Genomic DNA, 26254 nt, shown 5'->3' on the forward strand with positions numbered 1-26254 from the left:
GCACCCTGCACTCTAGCGAGTGCTTTTTACTGGATGCGCCACTCGGGAGCCCATTTCACATTATTTTAAAGTAAGGGGTCTGAATGAGAAAAAATGGCAATACAATCCCCACCCCTAGTCTTGCTGTAAATCATTTGTTTTTTCCAAACTTTTGAACACTACTGTAGTTTCATTTGCCGTATTTGTTTTGATGTAGTGCAATATTAATTTCTTAACACAATTGCAATGGGATTACAGAAGGTAAGGAAGTGTATTTCTGCCCCTTGAATTTGATGCATTTTGACACATGGAACTATGTTAATCGTACCAAAGTGGCACTGGCCTACTACCTCCAGGTGTTTCACAGTTGGAACACACATTTCCCAAATCTAGAAAACTGTAGTCTGATGACAGTATGATAACATCACGAGTCTGTCCTAATACTAGGTGGCAAAAGTCATTGCAAAGCCATAGTAATTCTTCAGTGCAAGTACTGTCTAATGGAAATGGAAAATATGTGCACATATATATATATATAATCATAGAGTTGTGTGGCTTTCATCATTCACTTTAAGAATATAAAAATAATGCTTTCCTTTTGTATTTTAACCTTAAACCTTTTGTGCATAAAATATTGAAAATAGCTGAAAAAAAAAGACATTTGAGGTTTTTTTTTTTTTTATAGCCATTCCCATATGAGGTCACCACAAATTAAAGGGTTAATTAATGTCTCATTTTTTCTGTTTTGTGGTAAAGTGCGTATAGAATTTTTTATTTTTACCATTTTTAATTCACATCTTTTTAAAAAAAAAAACTCTTTATTTTTTATATAAATTAATGAGCTTGAATAAACCCTCTTAGAATATAGGGGTCAAAAGTGGTAACCAACACACTGCCTGTGGTTTAAAACACTTTATCAACCTTGCTATACTTGACTCGATTTAATAACCTTGCTCTCTGTGCTAATTAAACTTAAACTTAAAAGCTCTCAAACTCATTTTTTCAATCCCTAAAAGTATGCAGAAATTCAAGAAGATCTTCATTTGCTATGTGATTTGTGCTTCTTAAGAAAGAAGAACAAGAAGAAGAAAAATAACCAATGTTCTTCTTGCATGTGAATTTTGATTGTTTAGTGGTGTACAGAAACATAATTTCAGTGGCATTGAAACACCTGGTACAGCTGTGGCAATACAATACCCTAGGTTTCTCTAATAAAGTTTGGTTCTGCATACTGTAGGTAGTCACCGTAGTTTTCCTCCAGTACTTATTTATTTGGCAGACGCCTTTATCCAAGGCGACACTTGGTAACTACGGTACAGTCACCTGAGAGCCATGAGTAACTATTCAGCCATAATATAAGAAAGCAGAAGGATCTCAGTGACTTCTCAAGGAGTATGACAGTGGGTGCCTGTGAACTCTGTCCCTCTTTTGTTAAAACACAAAGCTTTTTTATAGCACAGAATTAAAAGAAATATAAGTAAGGCCGAGTCCCGTATCTGGCGGCGAGGAGATTTTTTTTATTTCTCTGCAAGGACCGAGTTTGCTACTGCTGGCCCCCGCTGTATTGATAACATCATGGGGCTGATGCAAGGATAGGCATGGTGCAAAGAATTGAGGCTGCAAAATTCAAATTGCGGCCAGACAATTATTTTTCACTGCTGCCTATGTAAGCTTAAGAGCAATGCAATTACTTAACACGCACAAATAATGAACCGCAGACATGATAATGAGGATCGCAATGAGCGCCGCCTGTGCATCGGGTTATTTAGCGGCTGCACTTACAGCCCAGAAGTGAGGTGAGTTAGGAGCACAGCAAGCAGTAGGCGCTGTATGAGATATGTGGTGCACAAAAAACAAACCAAACAAAAAAAGATGTCAGAGGAAGGGCAGCAAAGTCCTCTTGGCGCACGGAAAAGAAAATACGTTTTCTGATGAGCAGAGAGTCCTTACAGCTGAGGTCACTCAGCATGAAATTGAGTTATTTGGAAAAGCCTAAGCCAACATCGTTATGCTTCCAAAGAGGCCATATGGTCTTCTATAGTGGAGAAAGGAAAGTCAATGCTGTTGGTGTTACCAGGAGGACAGTCAATCAGGTGATGAAATGGTGATATTCAGCTATTAGGTCTAGGATGACCTGCGGAGTGAGACGATAACGCCTTACCACCACATCCTCCGGCATCCCAAACAAAGTGACCCTAGGATTGAATATGCAGGGTCTTCTCTGTCTTGCCCTTCTCCAAAGGTTTTCCTACCTGTCCTCAACAACAGCCAAGTGTCGCTGCATCAGGAAGTGTACCACAGCAGCCATCTTGAAGCTAATGACAGGTCTCTTAATGTGTGTGCTTTTATGCAGCTCTTATTTACTCACTTCTACAATGGTTTGCATCTTGTAAGAAGAGGTGTAAAGTTTTTGGAGGGTCAGCAATTGCCCAAGTGCAAGACAAAATCCTTACATCTCATTATAATGCTTGCGCCTGCTTAGTATTTCAGATTCCTGCCCAATTCCATGCTCTTTTCTTCATTTCAATATCATTTAAATTGACTAATGATGGCAAAGTGTTAATTTGATAGCGGATGCAGAACGCCAGGTGCAAACCATTCATACGCTGCATTTTAGTGACCGCTAAAGTCCTACTTTAAGGCCGCTAAACATGGTTTGCATGTGCAAAACGCACATTTTGGCCTCAATATGGGTATTTTTGGAGCCGCAAATCACTTTGCACATAACCTTACATCAGCCCCTATATGTCTGAGGTCAAGGCTTCCCAATCTGGGAGAATATATATCCCAGATATTGTTTCAGGGGCAGTAGCACATACACATCCTTTTTCCTCACAAATGACACATTCTTGAAATTCAATTGTATTTCAAAAGATAAAGTAACCTTTGGACATCAAAATAACAATCAATGAACAGCAGACATTTAATAGTATTTTAGCACTTGAACATTTGATGGTGCTATCTTAGATGCATGCCTAAATATATAAGCATGAATATAAAATAGCAACACAATATTAACATATCTTTTACAATTCTACCAATAATAGTATTTTTATAGGTATAATGATTAATGGTCAATTACTTTTTACACCACATAACTCAGATCTATCATGTTTATATTCTACAGAATCAATTATGTGTCTCTCAAAGAAGCTTTAAGAAAAATCGATTATTTGCTCACTAGAGGGCACTGTTTGCACGAGGAAAAGAGGATTGTTAAGTCTTGGTTCTGTGAACTATTTGTTTTGCACTAGAAACGGAAAAGGAGAGAACTGTTTAGAACATATCCGGTTGAAAGTGTAGAAGAATGTAGTCGAGATTAATTTTGTGGTGTAAAATGGAGAAGAAAAAAAACCCGCGAAAATGAGATATACGTATCTTATATTAATTTAACGCTGTTGATTTTTTTTTTGTCTGTAAATTGTGTGCATTTCAAAAGGAACTGTTTTGCAGGACAGTTTTAAAACGTAAGACAATTTATTTACGTCTATGCAGTCGTATCTCGGTTTGTGAGAATCTAGTTTGCAAGCGTTTTAAGTAATATTTAGTACTGTATCACGATTAAGAAAATGATTCGAATGTCTCCAGTTTGCTACACTTTTTATTTATTTTTTTTAGATATTTAACGTGACACTGTTTTGTGAGAAACATACGGCATTGAAATATTTAATGTTATGTTAAGGCATCACATAACCTATTTTCCGTATGTTTAATGGAGACGTTTGTTTCGACTGAAATTAAGGTGTGACTTGACGTCATGTCATCCAGTTCTAGGATAGGTTAGTCTGACATCGGTTCATCATAATAATTTCTGTTGAAACTATCAGTATACAATTTACCAGCTGAGTACCTAAATTATTCTTGAGTGGCTTTGCTTTTATAGTTTGTGTACATCTTATTTTTAGTTGCCTGCCCTGTGTAAGATACATAAGCTGTAAAAATTAATACAAGGATCTCAAAAGTCAAATGGCCAGTTCACAGATACGGCTGGATAATGTGTGCAAAGAAGTGTTGCAGGAAGCAACATTAGACCATGTAAAATCATACCTACAGAAATGTATATGGCGCTCCCTTTTCCTAAGGTGTTGTTAAAACATGGTCTTTTAAAGTAATCTTTATATTTCATTTTTGTATTTTAAATTTGACATTGATTTTCACTATACTGTTTTCAATTAGTTGTTTATAATGCACTAATATATATTTTTTAGTTTAGTTTGTAGTTTAAACCATTCCAGCCTTACAATAAAGTGTATATCCCATTCCGGTCCCCCAACAAAATAGTGAACTAATCAAGTCAAGTGACAACTGAACCACCTTGTAGATTGTCATGAGTTGCTGTCTGTAACCTTAGACATGTTATATGAATTAATACTACTAATAATACATGTCATAGTTTTCTACTTGCCTCCCCATTGTAGGTAGATGAAATCATGGCCAAAGCAGACCGTTCTCGAAGGGAGATCCCCATAGTACTGGTGTGCCTTGGGGCTCTGTTATGTGGGAACATTCTGTTCTACCTGTATGTGGATTCTTTGTATCAAAGAAGTCACCAGCAGGAACACTTTCACCACATGTGCCCTCATGGTCACTTCAAAATGGGAGCCATGAAGAACTGCTCCCCCTGGCTGCAGTGTGACGCTGTAAGAAAGGAAGTTAGGAAACTGAAGGGGATTGGTCAAGGGGCTGTCAAGCAGGTTAGTCTTCCCATTTTATGATGTGTGTAAATATATATATATATATTTTTTTTATCACTAGAAAACTTTAAAAAGGTTCACATGAGGAATTATTGCAGTAAGCATAAAGTAGCTGCCATGTTAGGTATTGGTTTACATGCCGATGTAAGTACTGTATTTGCATGTCACAGTGCTGATTCACTTTGCATCTCTGGAGACCTGGGTTTTAATTTGGCTGAGGTCACAAGTGGTGGTCAAGATTAGGGGTTTGATTTTGGAGCAGTAAAATACTATACTACTCCAGTCCAGTGCCTGGCACTACTTTCCACTACATAAATAAGCTCCAAAGCAATGCCACAATATGTAGCATACAATCAAATAATACATGTTAAATACTGAATACATAATGTAGCACATTGTACATTTAGTTTTATCTTTGTGGACTATTACTAAATACATTTTGACGTATTTCTTCTGATTTATTGATGCTATTTTATTACATTAAATTACACACCAAAGATAATTTAAACCTGGTTGATTAAACTGCTCTCCTGCCTCATTGATTGGTTTACCTAACCAGCCATCATGTCTGAGCTGGAAGATTGACAGAGTGATGATGACACACTTAACCTGCCCCATTTGCTGCTGCAGCCACAATATGAGGAAACCGAGTTGGAAATAATTGCCAAACCCTTTCCTCTTCAAAGAAACTCTTGCATGAAGGCAATATTTGTGAACTGTTCAGAAATAGATTTAATTAGCATGTATCAAATAAAGTAATGATTACATTTTTCAATTCCTTGAACAATAAATAAAGTACTTGAGTTATGATTTTTGTTTCATGTACTCCAGCTCATCCCTAGTCATGATTTGGGTGCATGTGCAGAGGGGAATCTTTCATGGAGTTTGCAAGTATCCAGTGCTATTGATACTTGCCTTTTTAAGAAATACATTCAGAAGGACCAATAATTTAATTGTAAAAAAAAAAAAAAAAAAAAAAAAAATGTACATATATTTGGTAAGTTTTCTGGCTTATGTGTTACAGGTCTTTCTTTCCGAGTGGAAGGGCCACAAGGTTGCTCTTTCTAAGCTTACTGGTCATGATTTCCAGGAGGACTTTCTGCATGGACTGGAGATGATTAAAGCTCTGCAGAGCAAATACGTAGTCACCCTTGTAGGATTCTGTGTGGAAGATAACACAGTTGTTACAGAGTACCAACCACTGGGCTCACTAATGAATCTCAATGCAGTGTTAAACCTTGTGAAGTACCAAAGCCTAAACACTTGGCATAACCGATTCCGACTGGCCATGGAGTATGTGGCCATCGTGAACTTTCTCCACAGCAGCCCAATGGGCACTCGTGTAATGTGTGACTCAAATGACCTTGGCAAGACCTTGTCTCAGTATTTGTTAACCAGCGACTTCCACCTTGTGGCAAATGACTTGGACGCCCTCCCTCTAGTTGACAGAAACGCCAACTTGCTAATAAAATGTGGCCATCGGGAACTGCTGGGAGAATTTGTGGCACCTGAGCAGCTGTGGCCTCATGCTAAGGAAATGCCGTTTACAGACACACTGATGCCTGCCTACGATGAGAAAACAGACACATGGAAAATCCCTAGTGTGGTTGACTTCCTCCTGGGGCAAGTAGAAGGGAGCGATGTTGTCCGCTTTCACCTGTTCGACATTCACAGAGAATGTAAAAAGAAAAATTCAGTGGAAAGGCCTTCGGTTCAGACTGTTTTAAATGTGTACAAAACTGTATATGCAACCTTGATAAAAGAGAATACTACACCTGGCACAAGAGACATGTTGTGATCGCATTGTCATTTTATGAAAATATAAAAACAAACATTGCATTCTAAAAAAAATGATTCAGAGTCCTGTGTATCTGAGCCTCTGATTTTGCAATTGAAATTCATGGCAGTGCAGCTGGGATAGGCTTATCAAGCAAGGGGAACTCGAAATGCTTAAGGTGTATTAAATAAGGTCCTATATTATTGTTCAGCATATTATCATAGAAAATATCACAAATAATAACAATTAAGATTTTACATTTTTATCAACCTGTTACAAAATCAGTATTGAGAAAATATTAAAAATTGGTCAAAACTCAAATATTGGACATTTTCAATCACATTCCAATAAACTAATTGATTATATTTAACATGTTTGCTAAGGAGTAGACATTTTTCACCGATAAAATGTGTTTAATGTGTTTAAAACACAGACACACAGTAATAAAATAAAATGGCTGGACTATATATTCACAGTGGATCCCACCCACAGTAGTTTTGTACAAATCAAGAAATTATAGTTTTACTGGCCATTATTGTTTTGTTTTTTTGCTACTGTTTGTAACATTTCTCAATATTCCTCCACATGTAAACCTCCATTTTTTTCAAACTTCTTATACTTCGTAGTAAGATGTACAGAAGATGACTAATGTCCTGACTAATATGATTGTTTTTGTGATTAAATGTGCAAGTGAATGTGGAAGTAGTGAGAATGGTGCAAGAGGAGGGCAGGGGGATTACAAGGATATGTTAATGTAATACAGGGGGAAAAATGTGAGGTGAAAAGAAGATTGCATGTTTATTACTGTTCCATTATGAATGATTAAATGACAGCAGGTAAACCAATATGGACAAGCTCTCACAAATGTTTACATACAATGAGATGTAGATTTAAATAGCAGCAATGCAAAAACATCAGATGCTTCTAAATTCATATTCCCGATGTTCAGGTTGGTAGGTGCTTTGATCTATTGCAGCATGACCAGTTCTTCTGATGAGGTTGGGTAAATGGCGATAGTGTTAATAAAGTCTGCCTTTGTGGCACCCATCTGGACTGAAACAGCAAAACCTTGGACCATTTCATCGCATCCCAGTCCCTGCATATGTAAGCCTACCACCTGCAACAGAAATGTAAAACTGTTCATGTTAAAATAACTTTTGACTACAGCATATGCAGGGATGCAAAACATACTCATTCTGAATGCCATGTTTTGACACAATTCTGAAATGATAGATTTCTTTACAGTGTTAATGAGTGACGCGTCAGTTCTTTACTGACAGATAATAACCAGAATGCAAACACACCCTTTGATTTCATTCTCTGACAGCAAAGGACCTTCACGTTGGTCAGTAACACTATTAGAAATAAATGATAAATTTCAGTATGCGTCGATGTAATGTTGTAAGGGTAGAAACCTGGTGTAAGAAGTGCCTTCCCGCAGATGTCTCCAACTGCATAAATGCCTTTCCTGCGAGTTCTGGATCTCATCCACTACAATGTGGCCCTTTTCATCCTGCTTCAGACCCTGATGTTGAAATTGGTTAAAAGTTGGAGGTCACACACACCACAGATCACATCACCTTTTATGCTAAAACTGATGTCTCAGTCTGCTTTTCTTACACCATTGATACAATATCAGTGCACAGGAGTAAATACTTCAATTGCCATTCCCATTACCAGCTCTTTTCTCTTTTTGATTGTATCATTCCAAAAGGTCATGCCTTTCAGTTATATTGGTATATTCTACTGTATTAGGATGTTTTATTAAACTCCTTCTGATACTCAAACTAGACACTGGGAAAGATTCAAGCTAAACTTTGAAAACCCTATATTTTAAAAACATGCTGTCTGTAAATCTGCAGTTCACATTCAAAACTAGCGTTTTACAAAAAATATATGATTTCTCAATGTGAGCATCAGAAAATATACACCAACTACGTCTGGTTTCAATGGTTGTGTATAAACATTCTACATGTAACAATAAAACAGTTTGTAAACAGTTTGTTAACCGCATGATGTGCAGAGTATTGCCTGTAAATTCCTGCGTGCATGTCGGTTCAGGGAGGGTATCAAAAACTACATTGAAGATCTTTGCATCAGTTCTTTCCTCTGCTTCCCTCTCTCCCCGCTGCTCCAGACAATGCTCTAGTGATCTGTGGGGCCGGACTTGCTTGTCCTGGTCACTCCTGCTTCTTCTATCTGATGGAAGCTGGCTGTGCAAACAGATTATTTACCCTCCCTTGACAATCCTTCTGTCCCTGTAGAGGCCGCTAGGCTTGGCCTTGGCTGCTCCTGGTGGTTGACTTAGTGCATGGATTTCAATTCAGGGAGTATGGTTTGACTCCAACGAGTGTTTCACAGACCCCAATTAGCACTAATCTTGGACCAAATGGTACCTTGGGTAAGGCAGTCCAAGACTAGTGCTAATCAGGATCTGTGAAACCAGCCCTAATAGTCGTTCAGAATTACTGAAATCTAAGTGCATATTCAAATATTCACTGCTTTTCAGTTTGTTATTGAGGGTTAATACATTGTCGTCTGATTTCACAGACTCTGATTAACATTATCTTGGACTAAGTAAGGAGGTCCAAGAGTGGTGCTAATCAGGCTTCATGAAACAAGCTGAATATGGTTGTTTTATGTAATCGTTTCAGGGACATAAAAGGGACTGTGGCTCTCGGTTTCTCACAACTTACTGCGTGATTCTGATTAAACTCGTCAGCTGGTAATGTATTACATTTCAGAATGAAAGTAGTAAATATTCAGCAGAAAGTCAAGTTTTCTTTTTATCTTTTATCCTGGGTTTATGTGACAGGAGCATATATTTCTATAAGATTAAAAACATGGTAATAGTTACAACTGCAAAGACAGTGTTGGTACAATATTAGTAGTGTCCCTTGTTTCCTTTAACAGATGAAAATACTGAAAAGATCACATCCTAACTTACTTAAAAAATATAGGTCAACTTCAGTATTCAAATACAAAACAAACACACACAAAAAAACCTCCAAGAACACGACGGATGGATAGTGTTGTTTTTTTTATTTTTTTTTTATTAAAGTCTGTACCAGTTGCATAGTGCTTGATCCTTTATTGTAAAAACAAAAATCTGTAAATAGTAATTATAAAAAAAAAAAATTGACCTTGTAAAAATTGATACGTCTGTATTCATTTTAATAGTGCAAAGTCAACAGAAATCTAATAAAACCTACAGTGCTACTGAGCACCATTGAAGACAGTTTTTCAGGCTATATATGAAACATGACTACTGGTCAGACACAAACAAGCTAAATTACAAGGGTTTTCAGAAGCCTGTGGCTTGGGGACTCCCTCCCATCACTCTAAGCCTTCTGAATTAGAACCAGAACCTTGCTGGGGGTTCCAGACTTCTGACACCCTGTAAACTTTAGTTAAGTTAAGGGTGGCAAGGCGTAACTGAGGGGTTATAATTCAATAGAAGTTGAAGTTGTATTATAATATGAATACACTAATTGTATATCTAATTCCTTGGTAAAAAGTCAATTCAAGGAAGTCACAGCTTTAGAAGGTTCTGTTAAGGCATCAATTGGCTAGAATATAGTAACAGGGACCAGTACACTTCATTAGAGCATTTTGTGCATGTGTTCAATGAAACCCAGCTTGAGAGGTTTGAACAGACGGCTTTGGTTTGGGGTTCACAGGCCTGAACACCCAGGAAGCACAATCATTATCCTTCACAAGAGGCAAACTAAAGTGTAACATTACTGAGCCTACATACCAACAGGATATACACACTCATTACAGGAGTAACACCACAGGCACCACATGAACGCTTTTCACTTTGGCTCAGGCAATGCTTTCATATCCTGTGTTACAGGTAACAGGGTCCCATCTGAGTCACTCATGCTCAATATTGCTGCACACAGAAAACTAGATGGAGTCCCATAATCTGAACACAATAAGAAAATGAGGAAAGTGCTTCCACAAAACTGATTCTTGTGGCAAGACAGTTTCCATTGAAATATGTGAAGGTACAAGTGAAACTGGAAACAATCTGGACATTGCTTGGCCAAAACAGTAAACCATGGCAGAGGATTCCCAAAGGTATTGCCTGCAGAGGAAATCAGGGCTATTTCTTTTGGTGTTATTACACTTGAAATAAAGATCTCATGAATAAAATTCAGAGGCTTTGGCAGCTCATTGAGGCCATCAGAGAACTATAAAGATGTCGAGATCACGTGATAATTAATCTCGAGAAAACGGAAGTCATTACATCAGGAAAACAGAAGAAATCACTTCCGTTTTCTCGAGATCCTGAGATGGCCTCAACGAGCCGCCGTAAGAGGCTCTTAGGTATTCTTAAGGGTTTATTTCTCGTTTAGTAACATTCCTACTGGCACTGGAGTAAAAAGCTTTGTGGACTGCCCCCATGTTTTTTAGTGTTTCTCAATTTTCACATTTTACATGAGAACACCACAAGATCCTTTCCAACAAAGTGCGTAATGATCCCAGCAGCAAAACTAGAGACAAGGAGGTGGGAATGTATGCTTTTCTTGAGTTTAGCTGCAGATGACTTAGCCTTGTCACTAGAGCCTCTATGGGACTGTACCAGGTTTACATTGGCTACCAGGGTCACGCCCCAAGTACTGTGATCACAGAAACAACAAATTTAACAGTTCTTGTCCAGTAAACATGTAGGCTCTCAAACTATATATTTAGTACTCTCTGATAAATATGCATGAAAGGCCACTTTACATTGTAAAATACCAACGCCCCCAAAAATGGAGTGGAGCAAAAAAAAAGGCAATTGTTCCTGCACTGGTTGTAGGCTGCTGTAACCAGACCTGAATAGAGTTGGTTCTAAACGGAGCAGTTTGTGGCACTTGAGGTTAGTGCTCGTTAAGGCTGAGAAGGCTTCAGTGCTGAGGTTTGTCACGTACGCCCACAGTCCCGTCTTCCATTCCAAAATAAACTCTCTCCGCCATCTCGACAAACAGCCCAGTCTCCACCACCCCTGGAAGAGGGAAAAACATGAAATGAGGTACTGCTCGCTCTCACAGATCTCAAAAGTGCCGTGCGTCAACACAAACTCACAGGCTGATAACTAACACATAGCATGATGGAGACTTGCTTGATATAAAGGTGCGAATAGACAGCAGAATGCCTCAGACACACTGACTGACAGGATGTGCACACCGGTTTGCAGGGAATCCAATTAAATTATTACAAGGAGACACCAAGGACTATAGACTACCAAACATACATTTAATAAAATAATTCTCTCTCTCTCTCTGTCTCTGTCTCTGTCTCTGTCTCATTTACACTATGACAAAGTCTCTCCAGTACAAAGACTTCACTGTACCTGGGATCATCTTTATGGCTGTGTTCACCGATTTCCAGTCATGGACTTGATCAAACTTCCAGTCCAATATGAAGTTACCGTTATCAGTCACCACTGGACCCTGGGAAAAGAACAGACACACAGTTTATAATCAAGCAGACTGACGATCTTAAAGAGTAAGTGTAAGGTTCCATTACACGTCCACACGACTGTTTAAATAACATACCTGTCATTTTTATTTTCATTGTTAACATCCTAACAACTTTTTACACTTAATTTTGTCTGTTTCAAAGCTCTTTTCAAAATGTCCGCTCTAGTGCACTAGGGTTTGAGATTAAACAATTGTAGCAACACGTGGGGACGTGTAACGTTATATTTTTTAATTAAAGTTAATTAAAAAAAAAAAACACACACACATCTCCTGCCATAGTTGTAAAAACTAGGATTTTTTTTTTTTTTTTTTTTAAGAACATAAAAGGGTCATAATCTAAGGGGAATGTTGTATGGTTTGTAAACATGAAGTAAAATGCAACATTTAGGCTATGGTGTCCTGGTTAGAGGAAGGACTCACAGCTTTACTGACAGCCATCCTGAGCACAACCACTCCTCCAAACCTGCGGGCTATCGTCCGCGTAACAGGGACGTAGGCCATCGGAATCACTTCAATTGGGACCCCTTTCTTCCACTGCTCCCCTAGGGCTTTGGAATCCTTTCTGTAAGAGGAAAACACTTACAAATGAATAACTAGTTTTAATACCGATTAACACTGAATTGTCAAACAGGTCCAATCTACTGCAGTAACAAAAACTTGCTTTAAAGTTCAGAATATCAAACTATGTTCCCTCACTGCAGCAATTCCACACAGCTCAGGAGAACTGAAGGTGAGTGGGTGTCCTCTGGCCTCAACCAAACCAATTGCCTGTTTACACCCAGGAGCTTTACAGCTGTTTTCAGCAAACTACTAGCCCTTGCAGGTGGTGTCTACTTAATCCCCAGGGAAGACATGCATAACTCAGTCTGCCTTTACCAGGAGAGCCACTCAGGGACCTAACTGTGTTATTTTAAATGGCTTCTGATTTGATTATTTGCCGATTTTAATACTTGTATGCACAAGTGCAAACAATCCAGCATGATACAGATACAGCTCTGTTCAAGGACTACTGATACTGTATGTGTACATTAAATGGCATCACAAGAACTTGGTGCTGGGACAAACACAGGATTTTCATGTTGAGATATTCGCTCAATTTAATTATTCGTTTTCAAAAAGTAATAAAAGCCATTATATTGCTCTGAACGCAGGCAGAGACAGCATAGCAGCAGGGACAGGGGGGCGTGGCCCCTGTGTGTGTGCCTTTATTTTACAGCAAGACGTTACACTATATAACACGTTAAAGTAGAAAAATATCCCGGAGTAAAGAATATGTTGTGTAGGCCTTACTTTACCCCAGTGAATTAACTACAAAACGTTATTTTGTTTATTCCTGTAATAAATATTACATAAAGTTGACACTGCCTTTTATTTTTATTCCTTGCCATTGCCATTTCTGCCAGATACGTTTTCATAAAGTAATCACAAGGTTTATTTGTGCCTTTTTTTAACTGAACAAGCAAACGAAAACTGAAGTTTAACTGTAAACACTTTAAATAAAAGAAACGTGGAAATTGCGTTGTAAATAAAAGGGAAAAAAAGCTTCTTGTTTATTACATTCCACATAACAGAAAGTCGCAACAAAAAATATATAATATATAAAATCTATATAAATATCACTACACAACATTTCCAGCAAGTTCAGTTGTTTCAGCAAGGCATTTCCGAATGATGTGCTTGCCTTTTTTCTGTCCCATGAGATTCTGACTCGCTCTAAAGCGTTTTTTGTCCATAGAGATCACTAAGGTGCATGCGCATAATCTGGTTTGTTTACTTTTTGCTGTCTAAAACATTTAAATAGAGGCTCAAGAGCTGCTGTGTTGATCCTGTGTTTATATGTTTATATATATATATATATATATATATATATATATATATATATATATATATAAAATCACATAGAGCTTTTTCTTTTGCCATTTGGGGAGGTGGTAAATAAGCGCAAGGTATTTTTGTCATTTCTAGCAAATATAGGGCTGCAACGAAGGGTACTTTTTGACCTTCGAAGGTTTGGACCACATTACCGAAGGAAGGTTCGAACCTTCGATGGTGCTCATTTGCATAATTTTTGTGACATCACCATACTACTTGTTTATATTTGATTGAAAATCCTATTATTTTACAGGTAATCCATATTAATGGAATAAAACATTTCACATGCAGTTTAAAAATACGTTATATAGAACAATAATCATGTTTTTATAATTTAAATAAAAATAAAAATACATGTTTATTTACACGTAATTGAGCCTGCTTGTGATATATACAGTAAGCTTGCATTGCAGCAGCACCAACTGCAGCGGACAAAGCTTTATTTAACACAGTCACCATTCTAAGCAGGTCATCAGTCACATTTTATTACTACTAAAAATATTAATACTACTAATAATCCGAAATCCCTGGCTAGCAAACAAACCTTCGGACACAGCCCTAAGCAAACACGAACATCTGATTTTTGTATCTTCAGTTGGATTCAATAATAATACCACTCACCTGTAGTCAGCAATCACAATGAAACGTTTGGCACATCCGGCTACAATCTTTTCCTGAGTCAAGCAGCCCCTAAAATACAAAGACGGTTTAAAAAAAGATATGCTTTGGGGGTGGCGAAATGGAAAAGTAACAAGTTATTCAGCAGGTAGTTTAGAATTTTCTAAACCAACCAACCAAAAAAAAAAAAAAAAAAAAAAAAAAAGTTATGTTTAAGTAAGTTTGTGTAGCTGAAGGGAAGTAATGACAGCAATCCACCCCCACACTCACAGTTAGTCAGGAGCTATGGGTATGGAAACACTGCTTAGACATGTTCTGAATTAGTGTGAGTGTCCACTGCAGTCTAAAAAATGAGGACATTAACACAAGCACTCACAAATAAACACATCTGCAGTTATTACATTTGTCAACCCCCCCCCCCCCTACCCCCCAGGTGAGCACACAATGATATATCAGATCTTCAGGTTCTTTTTAAATTATAGTGTTTGTTTCCCTGCAGCTGTAGCCTCCTTTGGAGAATGTAAACAAACATGACAATCAACAATCACACTGTTGAACAAACACGGTTATATAACCCAGTCCTGCGTGCGCTGTGTTAGAGGTTTATCCCAGTCAGTACAATAGAGGGGGTCCCTTACCCACCACCCTTGATGAGGTTCAGCTCTGAGTCCACCTCATCTGCCCCGTCGATAGCCACGTCAAGCTGAGCAGAATGCAAAGCAAAGTCCCGGTTAAAAATTGCACAGAGGATCAGAGTGCTACCATTTGGGTTTGAGCACTAGGAACAGCTGCAGTTTAAGTTACACTCAGAGAATGAGTTCATACAGTCTGCCCATGTCTGTAACATGCTATGAGGACACCAAGGTTGTGTCCTCGGTTGTTTTTTTTGCATTAGTGCTGATGCTCATGTAAAAATTCTGGTGAAGTACAAGACTCCTCTTAATTTTCTCTGTTGGTTTGCCATGTAACATAGATTTGGAGGTTGAATAGTAAATACCAAGCAGTCATATAAATACTGCCAGCTATAGCTTAAAACCTAAGTTTGACTTCAGTAGAATGTCAGTTCTGGTTACAAAGCGGAGTGCAACACCCCAGAAGTAGTTTTGCACATGAGAAACGTTAAACAAATGCCAGACACTACCAGAGTTAGAATTTGGATGACCTTGTTCTTAAACTGTGTCTTCACAAACTATTTTACACATTTTATAAAAACCAAATATGGTGCAACTATGACTGTTCATTCGTTTATTATTTGTCATTATACCTCAGGGTGCCTGTCCAGGTCACTAAGGGTTAATCCATGCTCTAGAATCAGCTGACGAGCCTAAAGAAAAAGAACAGAAAAATGTAACACGAGTCTAATGCTCTAGTACTGTGTAATAATGACAAAAATGAAAATGAAATATTTTCTTTGAAGCAGATTGTGTTGAAGTATTAAATTCAAATCCTCACTGACTGCTACCTGAAATGATGTGGGGACACACACAATGTTCAGGTTCTCCTGTTTAACTCTTTCCGCTGAAACAAACAAAGTTAAAGTTTTAAAAACTGAGATTATACTAAATCCTTACTGATTCTAATGAGAAAAGTACAACATGGAGTATCTTTATTAGCTATTCTGATTCAAGCTCAATATAACCATTAGAAGTATTTAATTACATACACACATTAAAACTACAAAACTGCACATAAAGCACACCGCTCCCTTCTTACTGTGTATGGTGTTTGCAATCATTCAATTAATTAACATGTACGGGGTGGGGCAATTGTACCTCAATGTAAGTGATCACAAGACAAGTTTCTGTGCTAGAACTGCACCAGCTCCAGGCACAGCACATGGTGATTATGCCTGCAGCTGGTGTAGTTCTAGCACAGAAACTGCTACAAAGGTTTATAAAGCACATGGCCATTGACTAGAGAAGGCTGTTAATGCACAGTACAAAGGACAACACTGGTCTGACAACACTACAAAACCTTGCATAGGAACCATTATGACTTTGGACTGCTGCATGTAGTCAAAACAATAGAAATAAACAGACTGAAACAAGGGCTCCAGACCCGACCCTGCGGTAACTTACCAAGCCTGTCCACAGCATAGACTATGGTGGAACCACTCCCGACCCCTACAGCCTGGTTATCCTGTGGAAACAAGCGCACACCACCTTTTAATACACAGAACAACAACACATCAGTCAGGTGTTCAGCGCGAAGCCATCGCATCATTAATCACGTGAATGTGAAAAAAAGTATACAGCCTATACAGTATTTCGTTTACTTATAATTGGATTTCCTCTGATACAGATTTTATTAAAGATTAGTTTGCAACGCCAAAAGCAAATTGAAAACTTTCAGTTGACTCTGGTTCATTTGATCTGCATCTGAGGTTACGAAACCCTGCGGCTTTATACAGCAATGCTTAAGTGCAATACAGTACGTTAAAAAGTGCCATTCTAATCATAATTCGTGTTCACTATATATATATATATATATATATATATATATATATATATATATATATATATATATATATATATACACACACACACACACACACACACACACACACACAGAGATAAATAAATACATTTTTATTAAATGAGAGCACATCAACCTTCTTGACTGCCTGGCTGTACTGTACTTCTCAAGCAGTAAGAATGATGTTTAATATTGCTGCCTACTTGGTTATTAAAAAAAAAAAAAGAAAAAAAAAGTTATCCAATCCCTCGTTTCTACAAACTCATTGAATCAGGAGCGGGTTTGTAGCCCACGTGGCTGGAAAAGAGCAGATTTTAACAATAGTACTCTAGTACTGTTGGTTACTATTTTAAATATAGTAACATGTTAATGAATCATTCATGTTTTATGTGTTTGCACACTGCATATTTTACAGAATGTAGATATTGCACAAGCGTTGCTTAACTGGAGGGGGAAACCCGTGTAAACAATATAAAGTAAGATAACGGGCCAGGTATGGGAGCTGGACTAGCAAACACGTTTTTGCTAATCGTGGTCATTTATTTAAACTCAGTCTTATCTTTCTTGTTTACAGTGGTACTACAGCTACACGTTCTACTGCACGACTGATTTCTCACACAACTGCAAAATAAGCTGTATTGACACACGCTGAATAAAACATGTTCACTAGACCGATTATAAAACTCACAGTACGGGGGGAATAGCGCGAGGGGCTAACTAGAGCCAAATAACAGTGGAACGTGCTTGATCAATGCTGGGTAGACGTCGCCGAGAGGGGCGATGATAAACCCCGTTGCTGCCACTACACAAGGGGCAGCTGTGTTGTAACACAAAGGTACATTTAAACCGTACGGAGCTGCTATGTGACATCCTTAGTTAATATCTATGCATGGTTTACCTGAACATGATTGTCCACAGCGGCGTACCCTGCCAGTTTCTTAGCCTCTTCTGCCATCGCCGTCTGGTTGTTGTACCTCCTGCAGTAAACCACGTGTCTCCCAGAAATGTTCTTGTAGTTCAGCACGCTCTGCGGTCCTTTCACCGCTGCTTCAATAAAGCTCGCTGGAAAAGTCGAACAAATAACCTTTAGCAGACTCATAACCCACCCCTCACCCACGTTGGGTTTCTCTACTCCAGGAAGTCTTACTTGAAACATGATCGTTTACTGTTGGGCAGCTGGTAATTGTAGTTTTATCAGTGACGTCAACGTTACAAATCTCAATGGAGAATGGTGTTAAATAGAACTACATTCCCTAGAATCCCTTAGTAACCAGTAAGAGGCTTCTTCTACTGCTTAATACTTTATTTTCTAGAACACATTTAATGGTACTTACGAGATAACTGTCAGGCCAACTGTAATATGCATTATTTTAATGGTGGAGGACAAATTACAGAAATGTACTGTCAAATAATTAATTTGTTAATTAGTATCACATTATTATTATTATCATTTATTTCTTAGCAGATGCCCTTATCCAGGGCGACATACAATTGTTACAAGATACCACATTATTTTTACATACAATTACCCATTTATACAGTTGGGTTTTTACTGGAGCAATCTAGGTAAAGTACCTTGCTCAAAGGTAGAGCAGCAGTGTTCCCCACCTGGGATTGAACCAACGACCCTCCGGTCAAGAGTCCAGAGCCCTAACCACTACTCCACACTGCTGCTCTTATTATGAACCTTATTATGATCACATATTATGAACTTTTATCTAAATGTTTGGTAAAGCAAATGCACCATCTGCGCTGTGTCCTGTCAGTACAGTCTGCTGAAACAGTGTACTGTAGACTACGACAGAGTACTGCCTCTACTAGGTACATTGAACTCTTACAGGGAATCTATATAGGGAATGGTGTTATTGACATTCTCCCCCTTGCATGTGGGTCTACTGCTACAGGTGAGTGCTGGTTGCATGAACTTTGGAAACAGATATTGAATAAGGGCAGTCCCCACTCACAGCACCATAATATTATTCGGTTGAGTAAGGTTTCCAGTGCTTTTAATTACCCTACCTAACTCATCTTTCTCTCGTGTGTAGAACTTGATAAAGAGTGGACCTCATTAAATATGTGTAACTGAGTGGGATGGAAACAAGTTCATAAATATTTATTATAATAATGAGAACAGTTTGGAATCATACCTCACGGTTATAAAACACAGAGAACTAACACACCCATCCACCGACAATTACTGAAATCTCAAATTGATCAGCAGGTGGCAGCAAAGTCCTTCAAAAACACCCTGCAGTACACAGAAGAGTGCTTGCTACTATAGTACAGCAGTATGGGAAACTGGACGTTATTTGTTCTGTGTACCTGCTGTGCTGACAGAACTGTATTAAACACTGTGACAGACTATAGTGATACATTGTAATCTATAACAGTAAGACATGTGTTTAATTAGAACACATTTTTCTCATTATTTCGAAAGATAACTGTTGTGAATTTTCATACTTTTACCATGTTTTTGTTCCATGATTTACTTTGCTTCTCTGTATTTCACCATGCTTACAACAGGTACAGTATAATGTAGGATATGACATGACATTCAAGTATTGGAACATAAAATAAGAACGCCAAAAACAACAGTTCTGCAGGGAAAGTATTCAAACAGGTGCCAGCTTTTATTAGGCTCCGTAGAATACAGAAATGAAGCAGGTAAAAAAAAACAAAAAACATGCATAAGGAAAACATTGTACATGAATGGTTATTTAAATTTAAAAAATAAAAGATAACAATCCATAACTCGGAAACAAACTATGTAGAAATACTACAAGAAACATTTAATCTATAGTCTTTATCAATGGCTTCTTGTTGAAAGATTTTTTTTTTACTACATGTAGATCTATCTACAATGTAGATAGGTATATATAGCGTAGGGTAGAAATCAAAGGAGGTCTGATGAGGCTGTATAATGCACTGGTGAAACCACACTTAGAATATTGAACCCAATTCCAAAAGGACAGTGTGGGCCATGAGAGACCAACGAAGACCGACCAGACTAATCCCAGGGCTTATAAGAACGAGATGCGTTAAAATAACTGAATCGGTTGAAAAAAACTATTTTGCACAGAGCACAGAATAATTAGTGGGGGGCATGATTGAGTTCTTTAAAATCTTAAAAGGAGTTGACATAGTTAACCTGAACCAATACTTGAAGTGCAGCACAGAAACCAAGACCAGAGGACACAGTTGGATAAAAGTAGAAACTCACTCATGTAACGAAACACACTGGCAACCCAACAGAAACTCACTCACTTAGCACAGCACTCACTTAAAACCCAAAGCTTCATCATGCAGGTATGATCATATCTAATAGTGGTGCACATGGAAAGCCATCTTATGTTACCCTATAATATTATTATTATTATTATTATTATTATTATTATTATTATTATTATTATTATTATTATTATTATTATTATTATTATTCACTATTTCAACTGCTTTTGTAACAAGCAACAACCCTGATTAGAGGTTGTTTGCACTTTTTTCATTTTGTTCTGTTTTTTTTTAAAAGATATTCTTTTTAAACGAATCTACCATGTGGTAGTGCCATTGAGCTTCCTGATTGTTGTATGAAAGTTATTATTATTATTATTATTATTATTATTATTATTATTATTATTATTATTATTAGGACCACCTAGTACTCTGAAAACCCAAGGCTTCATCTGGCACAAATGATGAATGAAATGCAGGTATGATCCTATCTAGAAGTGGTGCACATGGAAAGCTATCTTATGTGACCCTTTATTATTATTATTATTATTATTATTATTATTATTATTATTATTATTATTATTATTATTAGTACACCGGCCGCCCAAAGGCGGCCAGAGAAAAAATTCATTTTAGCACCATAGTAGTAGTCGTAGTATTTTGCATGACTCAAATTTCCTGTTTTAACTGCCTTGTGTAACATATTCATATTCTGCAGAAAAGGCCATAAACTATGACATCATGAATCTGATTGGAATAAGCTACAGTGTGCAAAATCAGAAGTTGGGAGTTCACCTCACACAACCCCGGACGCATAGTAGCACTCTGACAGTCTCTGGTACATTGTAACAAGTCAGGGGGTACACCCCCCTGTCACGCCACAGTTAGTAAGGTAGTTTGGTTGTGCTCGTCACTGCATCAACAACATTATGAGGTGCCATTCAGGAAATAATTCATTGGTTAATTTATGAACAGTATGGTTAATTTATAAACAGTATGGTTAATTTACGAACAGTATGGTTAATTTATAAACAGTATGGTTAATTCATTTTCAAGATGGTTGCTTTATAAACAGTTGGGATGGGATATTAAATGGCACTGTGAAGGACACCCTTGGGGTCTTTACTGTCATACCATATAGACGCGTAAATAACTTAGTGTTATACATGGAAGTTCGTCCTTTTCCAAGGAAATGACTACTTTAGTATATCACATTTGCCATCTGAGTATTAGCACACTCCAAGTGCCGAAGATATGAATAAACTTTCCATGAAAAAGCTAAAATGATGAAACGTTATTTTAAAACTGCACAGTGTTTTATGGATTTGAGGGATAAGGTAGTAGTAAAATTAAAAGTTTGGTGCAAATGTGTTTTTTAAAAAGAAAGAAAAATCAAAGAAGGAAAAATCTCTCCTGCACTTGCTGACAAGCACAAGTGCAGGGAGAGAAAGGAAAAACTAAAAAGCGTTTTTTATAAAAAATAAAACCACTAAATCAAAATGTTTTTACCAAAAAAGGTGCACTACTACTTTAGATAAAATAAATTGTAAAAAGATTTAAAAAATAAAGAGTTTAAATAACTGTTGTTTTATGTTTTTAATTCACAACTGCAGGAGCTCCACAAATGTGTGACCTGCCAGTAGTAATAATAATAATAATAATAAAAATAATAATAATAATAATAATAATAATAATAATAATAATAATAATAATAATAATAATAATAATCTAAAGCACGTCTAATATTTTAATTATTTTTGCTCTAATACTCTAAAACAGCCCCTTATTCATTACAAGCTGTCTGTCTGTTTTTACATACTGGAGCAGTAGCCTCCCTATACCTATAGCTTGAAATCATTTTGGAGGGCTTGCTCATGTGCCTTAACAAGGTGCATACTCAAAACATGTCCTATAGTAAGAAAAAAAATCAAATAACCTCAAGTGTACTTTTCTATAAGGCATTCTAAAAACAATGACGTTCGACCACAAGTTCTTCATCAGATTAAGTTGAAGTCAAAGAGTTTTGAGTTTTCCTTCAATGAAAACTTTCTCTCACCTCGATTTAATCATATTTTATGTGCAGACGGTATCTACAAGAGCCACTGCGAGCTGACTGCCAGGAAACAGTTTGAATTTTATTTTTTTAAGTTGCAATAAGTGCAGAAGTTAACTAATATTTACTCTCACTAGTTGTTGTTCTGTATTTTATTCTATGTATCTGAGCTCCCATATAAAATACCTAATGTAAACTGTTTGTAAATTAACCATCTTAAATAAATTAACCATCCTGAAAATAAATTAACCATACTGTTCGGATATTAACCATACTGTTTATAAATTAACCATACTGTTTATAAATTAAACAATTTATTATTTCCTGAACGGCACCTCATACCACACTACACTTACAAATGTAAGAACATAAAACACTTGTTCCATTATTGCTCCTCTGGTTCCTAGTCTGGTTGCTGTTTGCTGGACTCTCACTGAAACCGTTTTGTTATGCAGAGGGTTCCTTAGCATCAGGCAGCCTGGGATATATGTCTAACTTGTGACCATTTTTGCCTAGTTTATATGTGTCTTTCCTTCTCAAACTTTCACAATATGTACAGTATCCTATGTTTTATGCTTCTTTTTAGAACTTTGTATTAGATTCACATTATGCAAAAAAGTTGTTATGTAAAATTCAGAGAAAAAACAAACAAAGTAAAAGCTGGAGAATTAAAGCGATTGTGTCTGTCCCTTGAACGAGAGGATGGGTCCTGTGAGCAGGGAGTCCATTCCAGAAAGAGGTCCTTACACCCCAACCTGTAAGAAGAATAGGGATATTCAAACTCACTACAGCTAGTAAAAATAGCAAGAAACTACTCAGTAATTAAACAGCTCACCTTTGTAACCAACTTGTGTTTAATAGTTACATTGTTTTATTCCACACAGGCAATGTGTCAATCTTTGCTCTCCCTTAAAATATGTCCTTTAAGAACAAGAGTGCGGGTCCTTCTTAGTCTCCAGATTTTTAATTATTATTATTTTATTATTTACTGTGTCCTGGGGAATATTTCTTAAATATAAAATAACGTACAGTACCTGAAATCAGTGTTCAGTGTTCTGAATAACACTCCAGGCAAGCAACACAGCTGTTACTACTGACAAAGTGGTCCCAGCATGAGTCTCTATAATAAACCAAACACAAATCTGTACACCTTGTTCCGAGTGACAATAACTAGCATGTACACAAACACAATCGTTTACTGCAATAGATTTGCACAGCAAATTAGTGATTTTCCCTACCAATCACTGAACTCTACAGCTGCAATTCTTTAATATTCTGTTATATTCATTTGTGTTAAAGTCTACTCAGTTGTTATTTTCTTGAAAACGATACTAAACTTTTTTTCAAATACAAATGTATTTATTAGCGGTGACCACAAGAGGGAGCTCACTCCTCAGTAAAGAAGTAGACTGAATCTGAACTGACACTGTTCACTTGTCCAGTAACATACTGATTCCTTTAATAGAAATGGATCGACAACCGTAGAGAAATAGTGTCACAGTGAAACTGCTTTACAGTCACAGGTTTATTGAATCAACCACGTTGTAATAAAAATGGCATTGTCCTTGCTGTTAAATATATATATATATATATATATATATATATATATATATATATATATATATATATATATATATATATATATATATATATATATTTCCCTGTCTGTTTGTGTTTCTGTGCTGTGTGTTGTTCCCTCCCCGGTGTATTCTGCCATTGTTTGTTTACCTTTTTTGTGTGTGTGTTCCCAATGTAACCCACTGTTTGTTTGCCTGCCCTGGTCTGTCCCTATTGGTTGTTATCTGTCTCTACCCATTGATTGTTGTTTGCCAGTGTCCATTGTCCTTGTGTGCGGCTGAGGGCCAATGGGATATGCAGGAGCCCTGGTATCCTATAAAGGGGTGGGGCTAAGGTTACAAGAAGGCACTGCGCTGCCAGCTTGGTTGTTGTTCCATGAAAGCAGTGAAGCAGTCAGAGCAGTGGTCTCTGAGTGGGTGCTGGAAAGAACGTCCAGAATAATTAAAAGAATTGGAGCCGAAACAAGCGTGTCTTCTCCATTTTCTGCCTCCAGCGAAACGCTGGCGACAGAAGCAGGATCAAGGATGGAACACCCGAGTGTCAAGAAGATGGAGAGATGAGTGGCGAGGTGGAACGACTGTCCCAGTGCCTCCGGGAACTCGAGACAGAGCTCGTCCGGATAGAGGAACAGGTCAAGAGCCGCACTGGGAGACAGCGGCAGAATGCATGGGGCCCGGCTGGGTCACCAAGAGTAGACGTTTGATTTGGCTTAAATTTAAAACCCGATCTGTACCCAACTGGAGCCTGAGAACTTTGAAATATTTGCATACTCGACCCGACCTGACCCGTCCCGACCATCTCCATAAATATATCCCTAACATACGCTATTGCAACTAAGTACCTTCAGTGTAGAGTATTCCTAGTTTCCAGTTAAAACGTAAATAAATAAAGAAAAAATCACTCAATGTTTAATTTACTTCCTTTCCTAGGAATCCAACACTGCGTGATTTAAAAGAAGATAACAACAGGCTTCTTCAAAAGTTTATTACCATAAATAGACACACAGAAGTGTTAGTTGCATTGGAAATTAGTTATATTCTGTGGTTATTTAGTAAAGCCTGGTGAAGCAGCATTTGACAGGCTGCACAAAACCAATAAGCGGGTTTGTGAGATGATATCAAGACGTAAGTTCTCAAAGAACCCATGGTGCATAGTGAGTGGTTTTTCAAAAATCGTGAAGCAGGAAGTGAGTTTTAGGAAGCACTTGCACACAGAGGAAGAAAAAAATACTCACTTAAAATTAAAAACGCCATAATCCACTCACTGATAAAACTAACCTGACCCGAGTCTGAACCATAATATGCAAACTGCACCCGGCCTGACCCGATCCCGACACTTATTGTTGGGTCCTGTCGGGCTCGGGTCAAGTAGCAAGGCTCTACCGCAGAGCGCCGCGCCAGAGACCCAGAGCAAGGAGAGGCAAGTCCGGACCCGTACGGAAGAACGGCAGTCCGGCGGCAGAACTCTGCAAGTACCTGTGCCTTGCCAAACCCCGGTCGCTACAGGCCGCCCTCCAACTCGCCCAGGAATAGGAGGACGTGACACGGGAAGAGAGCAGTTCCTGGCCACAACCCACAACCCGATGGGCCGAACCAGAGGAGAGTGATGCCGCGGGTTATCGTGGCCATCCAACAAGCCATGGTGGAACGGTCCAGACCACCACCGTCCCCCAGTCGCTATCTCTGCTAGGGATGCGGGCAGTCCGGTCACATCCACGCCTACTGCCCTCGGCAGGCGCGCAGGCCCAAAACCAGGCAGTCATCAGCGGGAAATGGAAGAGGGGCAAGGTAGAAGGGGAAACCTCGGCCCGGGTCTTCAACCCTAAACAAACCACCAGTGCACCAGTCATTGTGGGGAGAACCAGTATCGGGGCGCATCTCCATCTGAACTGTCACCCTGGTCAAGCCTGACATCCTCCAGCAGGCCAGGCTAAAGTAGCACCCACGCTGGTGCAACTGCGGACGGTGACGGGACAACTATCCCCGATGCAAGGGAGAGGGCGACTGCAGCTGTGCCTGGGGGAGACCACCTTTGACCAGGAGGTCTGGGTCACTGACATCCAAGACCAGTGCATCCTGGGGATGGACTTCCTTCAGCTGGCAAGAGGGCAGCTGGATCTGGAGACCGGGACAGTGATTAGAGCCCTGTGAAATCTGTGTTGCGGAGAACACGGACGGAATCGCGGAATTCAGAGAAAAAAAACGAATTAGGCACCCAAGGACATTACCACAAAATCAGTTTAAACAAACAAAATATATATGTATATATTTAAAAAATGACATTGAAATAGCACAGTGTTTGTATGACGAGGCTTCAAGAAACACATGTCATGGGAACGCATGAAAAAACTATTTTTGCACCTCTCAGCCACCGTACACGACCATGATTTTAACTGTAAAAAAGCGCTGCCTCTCGTGCCACTTCACTTGCTAGCTACCGTTATCGCTTGGGGGAAAACGACTACCTATAAGTTATTCTGAGCAGATAGTACTGTAATGACTATTGCAGA

At 38.3% G+C, this 26254-nt stretch overlaps 2 protein-coding genes across 3 annotated transcripts; one reads left to right on the plus strand and one right to left on the minus strand.

Moving 5' to 3' along the window:
• The first annotated feature begins 3213 nt into the window (after positions 1-3213).
• On the plus strand, positions 3214-8450 carry pomk (protein O-mannose kinase). 2 transcript variants are annotated; one of them, XM_034014059.3, is made up of 3 exons: positions 3214-3446; positions 4373-4673; positions 5698-8450. In XM_034014059.3, exons 2-3 carry the CDS (start codon positions 4410-4412, stop codon positions 6469-6471), a joined length of 1038 nt encoding a protein of 345 aa, XP_033869950.3. In that variant the 5' UTR covers positions 3214-3446; positions 4373-4409; the 3' UTR covers positions 6472-8450. The 2 variants fall into 2 exon arrangements, with proteins under 2 accessions (XP_033869950.3, XP_033869951.3); XM_034014060.3 differs by having other exon boundaries at positions 4398-4673.
• A 1023-nt stretch (positions 8451-9473) lies between these two features.
• On the minus strand, positions 9474-18046 carry rpia (ribose 5-phosphate isomerase A (ribose 5-phosphate epimerase)). The gene is made up of 9 exons (XM_034013765.3): positions 17785-18046; positions 16490-16550; positions 15874-15929; positions 15676-15735; positions 15050-15114; positions 14415-14483; positions 12342-12483; positions 11792-11891; positions 9474-11443 (listed from the first exon to the last, which is right to left on the minus strand). Exons 1-9 carry the CDS (start codon positions 18040-18042, stop codon positions 11346-11348), a joined length of 909 nt encoding a protein of 302 aa, XP_033869656.2. The 5' UTR covers positions 18043-18046; the 3' UTR covers positions 9474-11345.
• Positions 18047-26254: the final 8208 nt, after the last annotated feature.

The sequence above is a fragment of the Acipenser ruthenus genome, chromosome 2 (assembly GCF_902713425.1).
Source record: "Acipenser ruthenus chromosome 2, fAciRut3.2 maternal haplotype, whole genome shotgun sequence".
Classification (NCBI taxonomy): Eukaryota; Metazoa; Chordata; class Actinopteri; order Acipenseriformes; family Acipenseridae; genus Acipenser; species Acipenser ruthenus.

What these genes read in the sequence shown, in the direction of transcription:
- pomk (XM_034014059.3), top strand. Translation starts at nt 4,410, where the DNA reads ATGGCCAAAGCAGACCGTTCTCGAAGGGAGATCCCCATAGTACTGGTG. An exon ending in GTCAAGGGGCTGTCAAGCAG is followed by an intron (nt 4,674 to 5,697) that starts GTTAGTCTTCCC and finishes TATGTGTTACAG; the next exon opens with GTCTTTCTTTCCGAGTGGAA.
- rpia (XM_034013765.3), bottom strand. Translation starts at nt 18,042, where the DNA reads ATGTTTCAAGTAAGACTTCCTGGAGTAGAGAAACCCAACGTGGGTGAG. An exon ending in ATTGTGATTGCTGACTACAG is followed by an intron (nt 12,484 to 14,414) that starts GTGAGTGGTATT and finishes TTCCTCTTACAG; the next exon opens with AAAGGATTCCAAAGCCCTAG. An exon ending in AGCCATAAAGATGATCCCAG is followed by an intron (nt 11,444 to 11,791) that starts GTACAGTGAAGT and finishes TCCCTCTTCCAG; the next exon opens with GGGTGGTGGAGACTGGGCTG.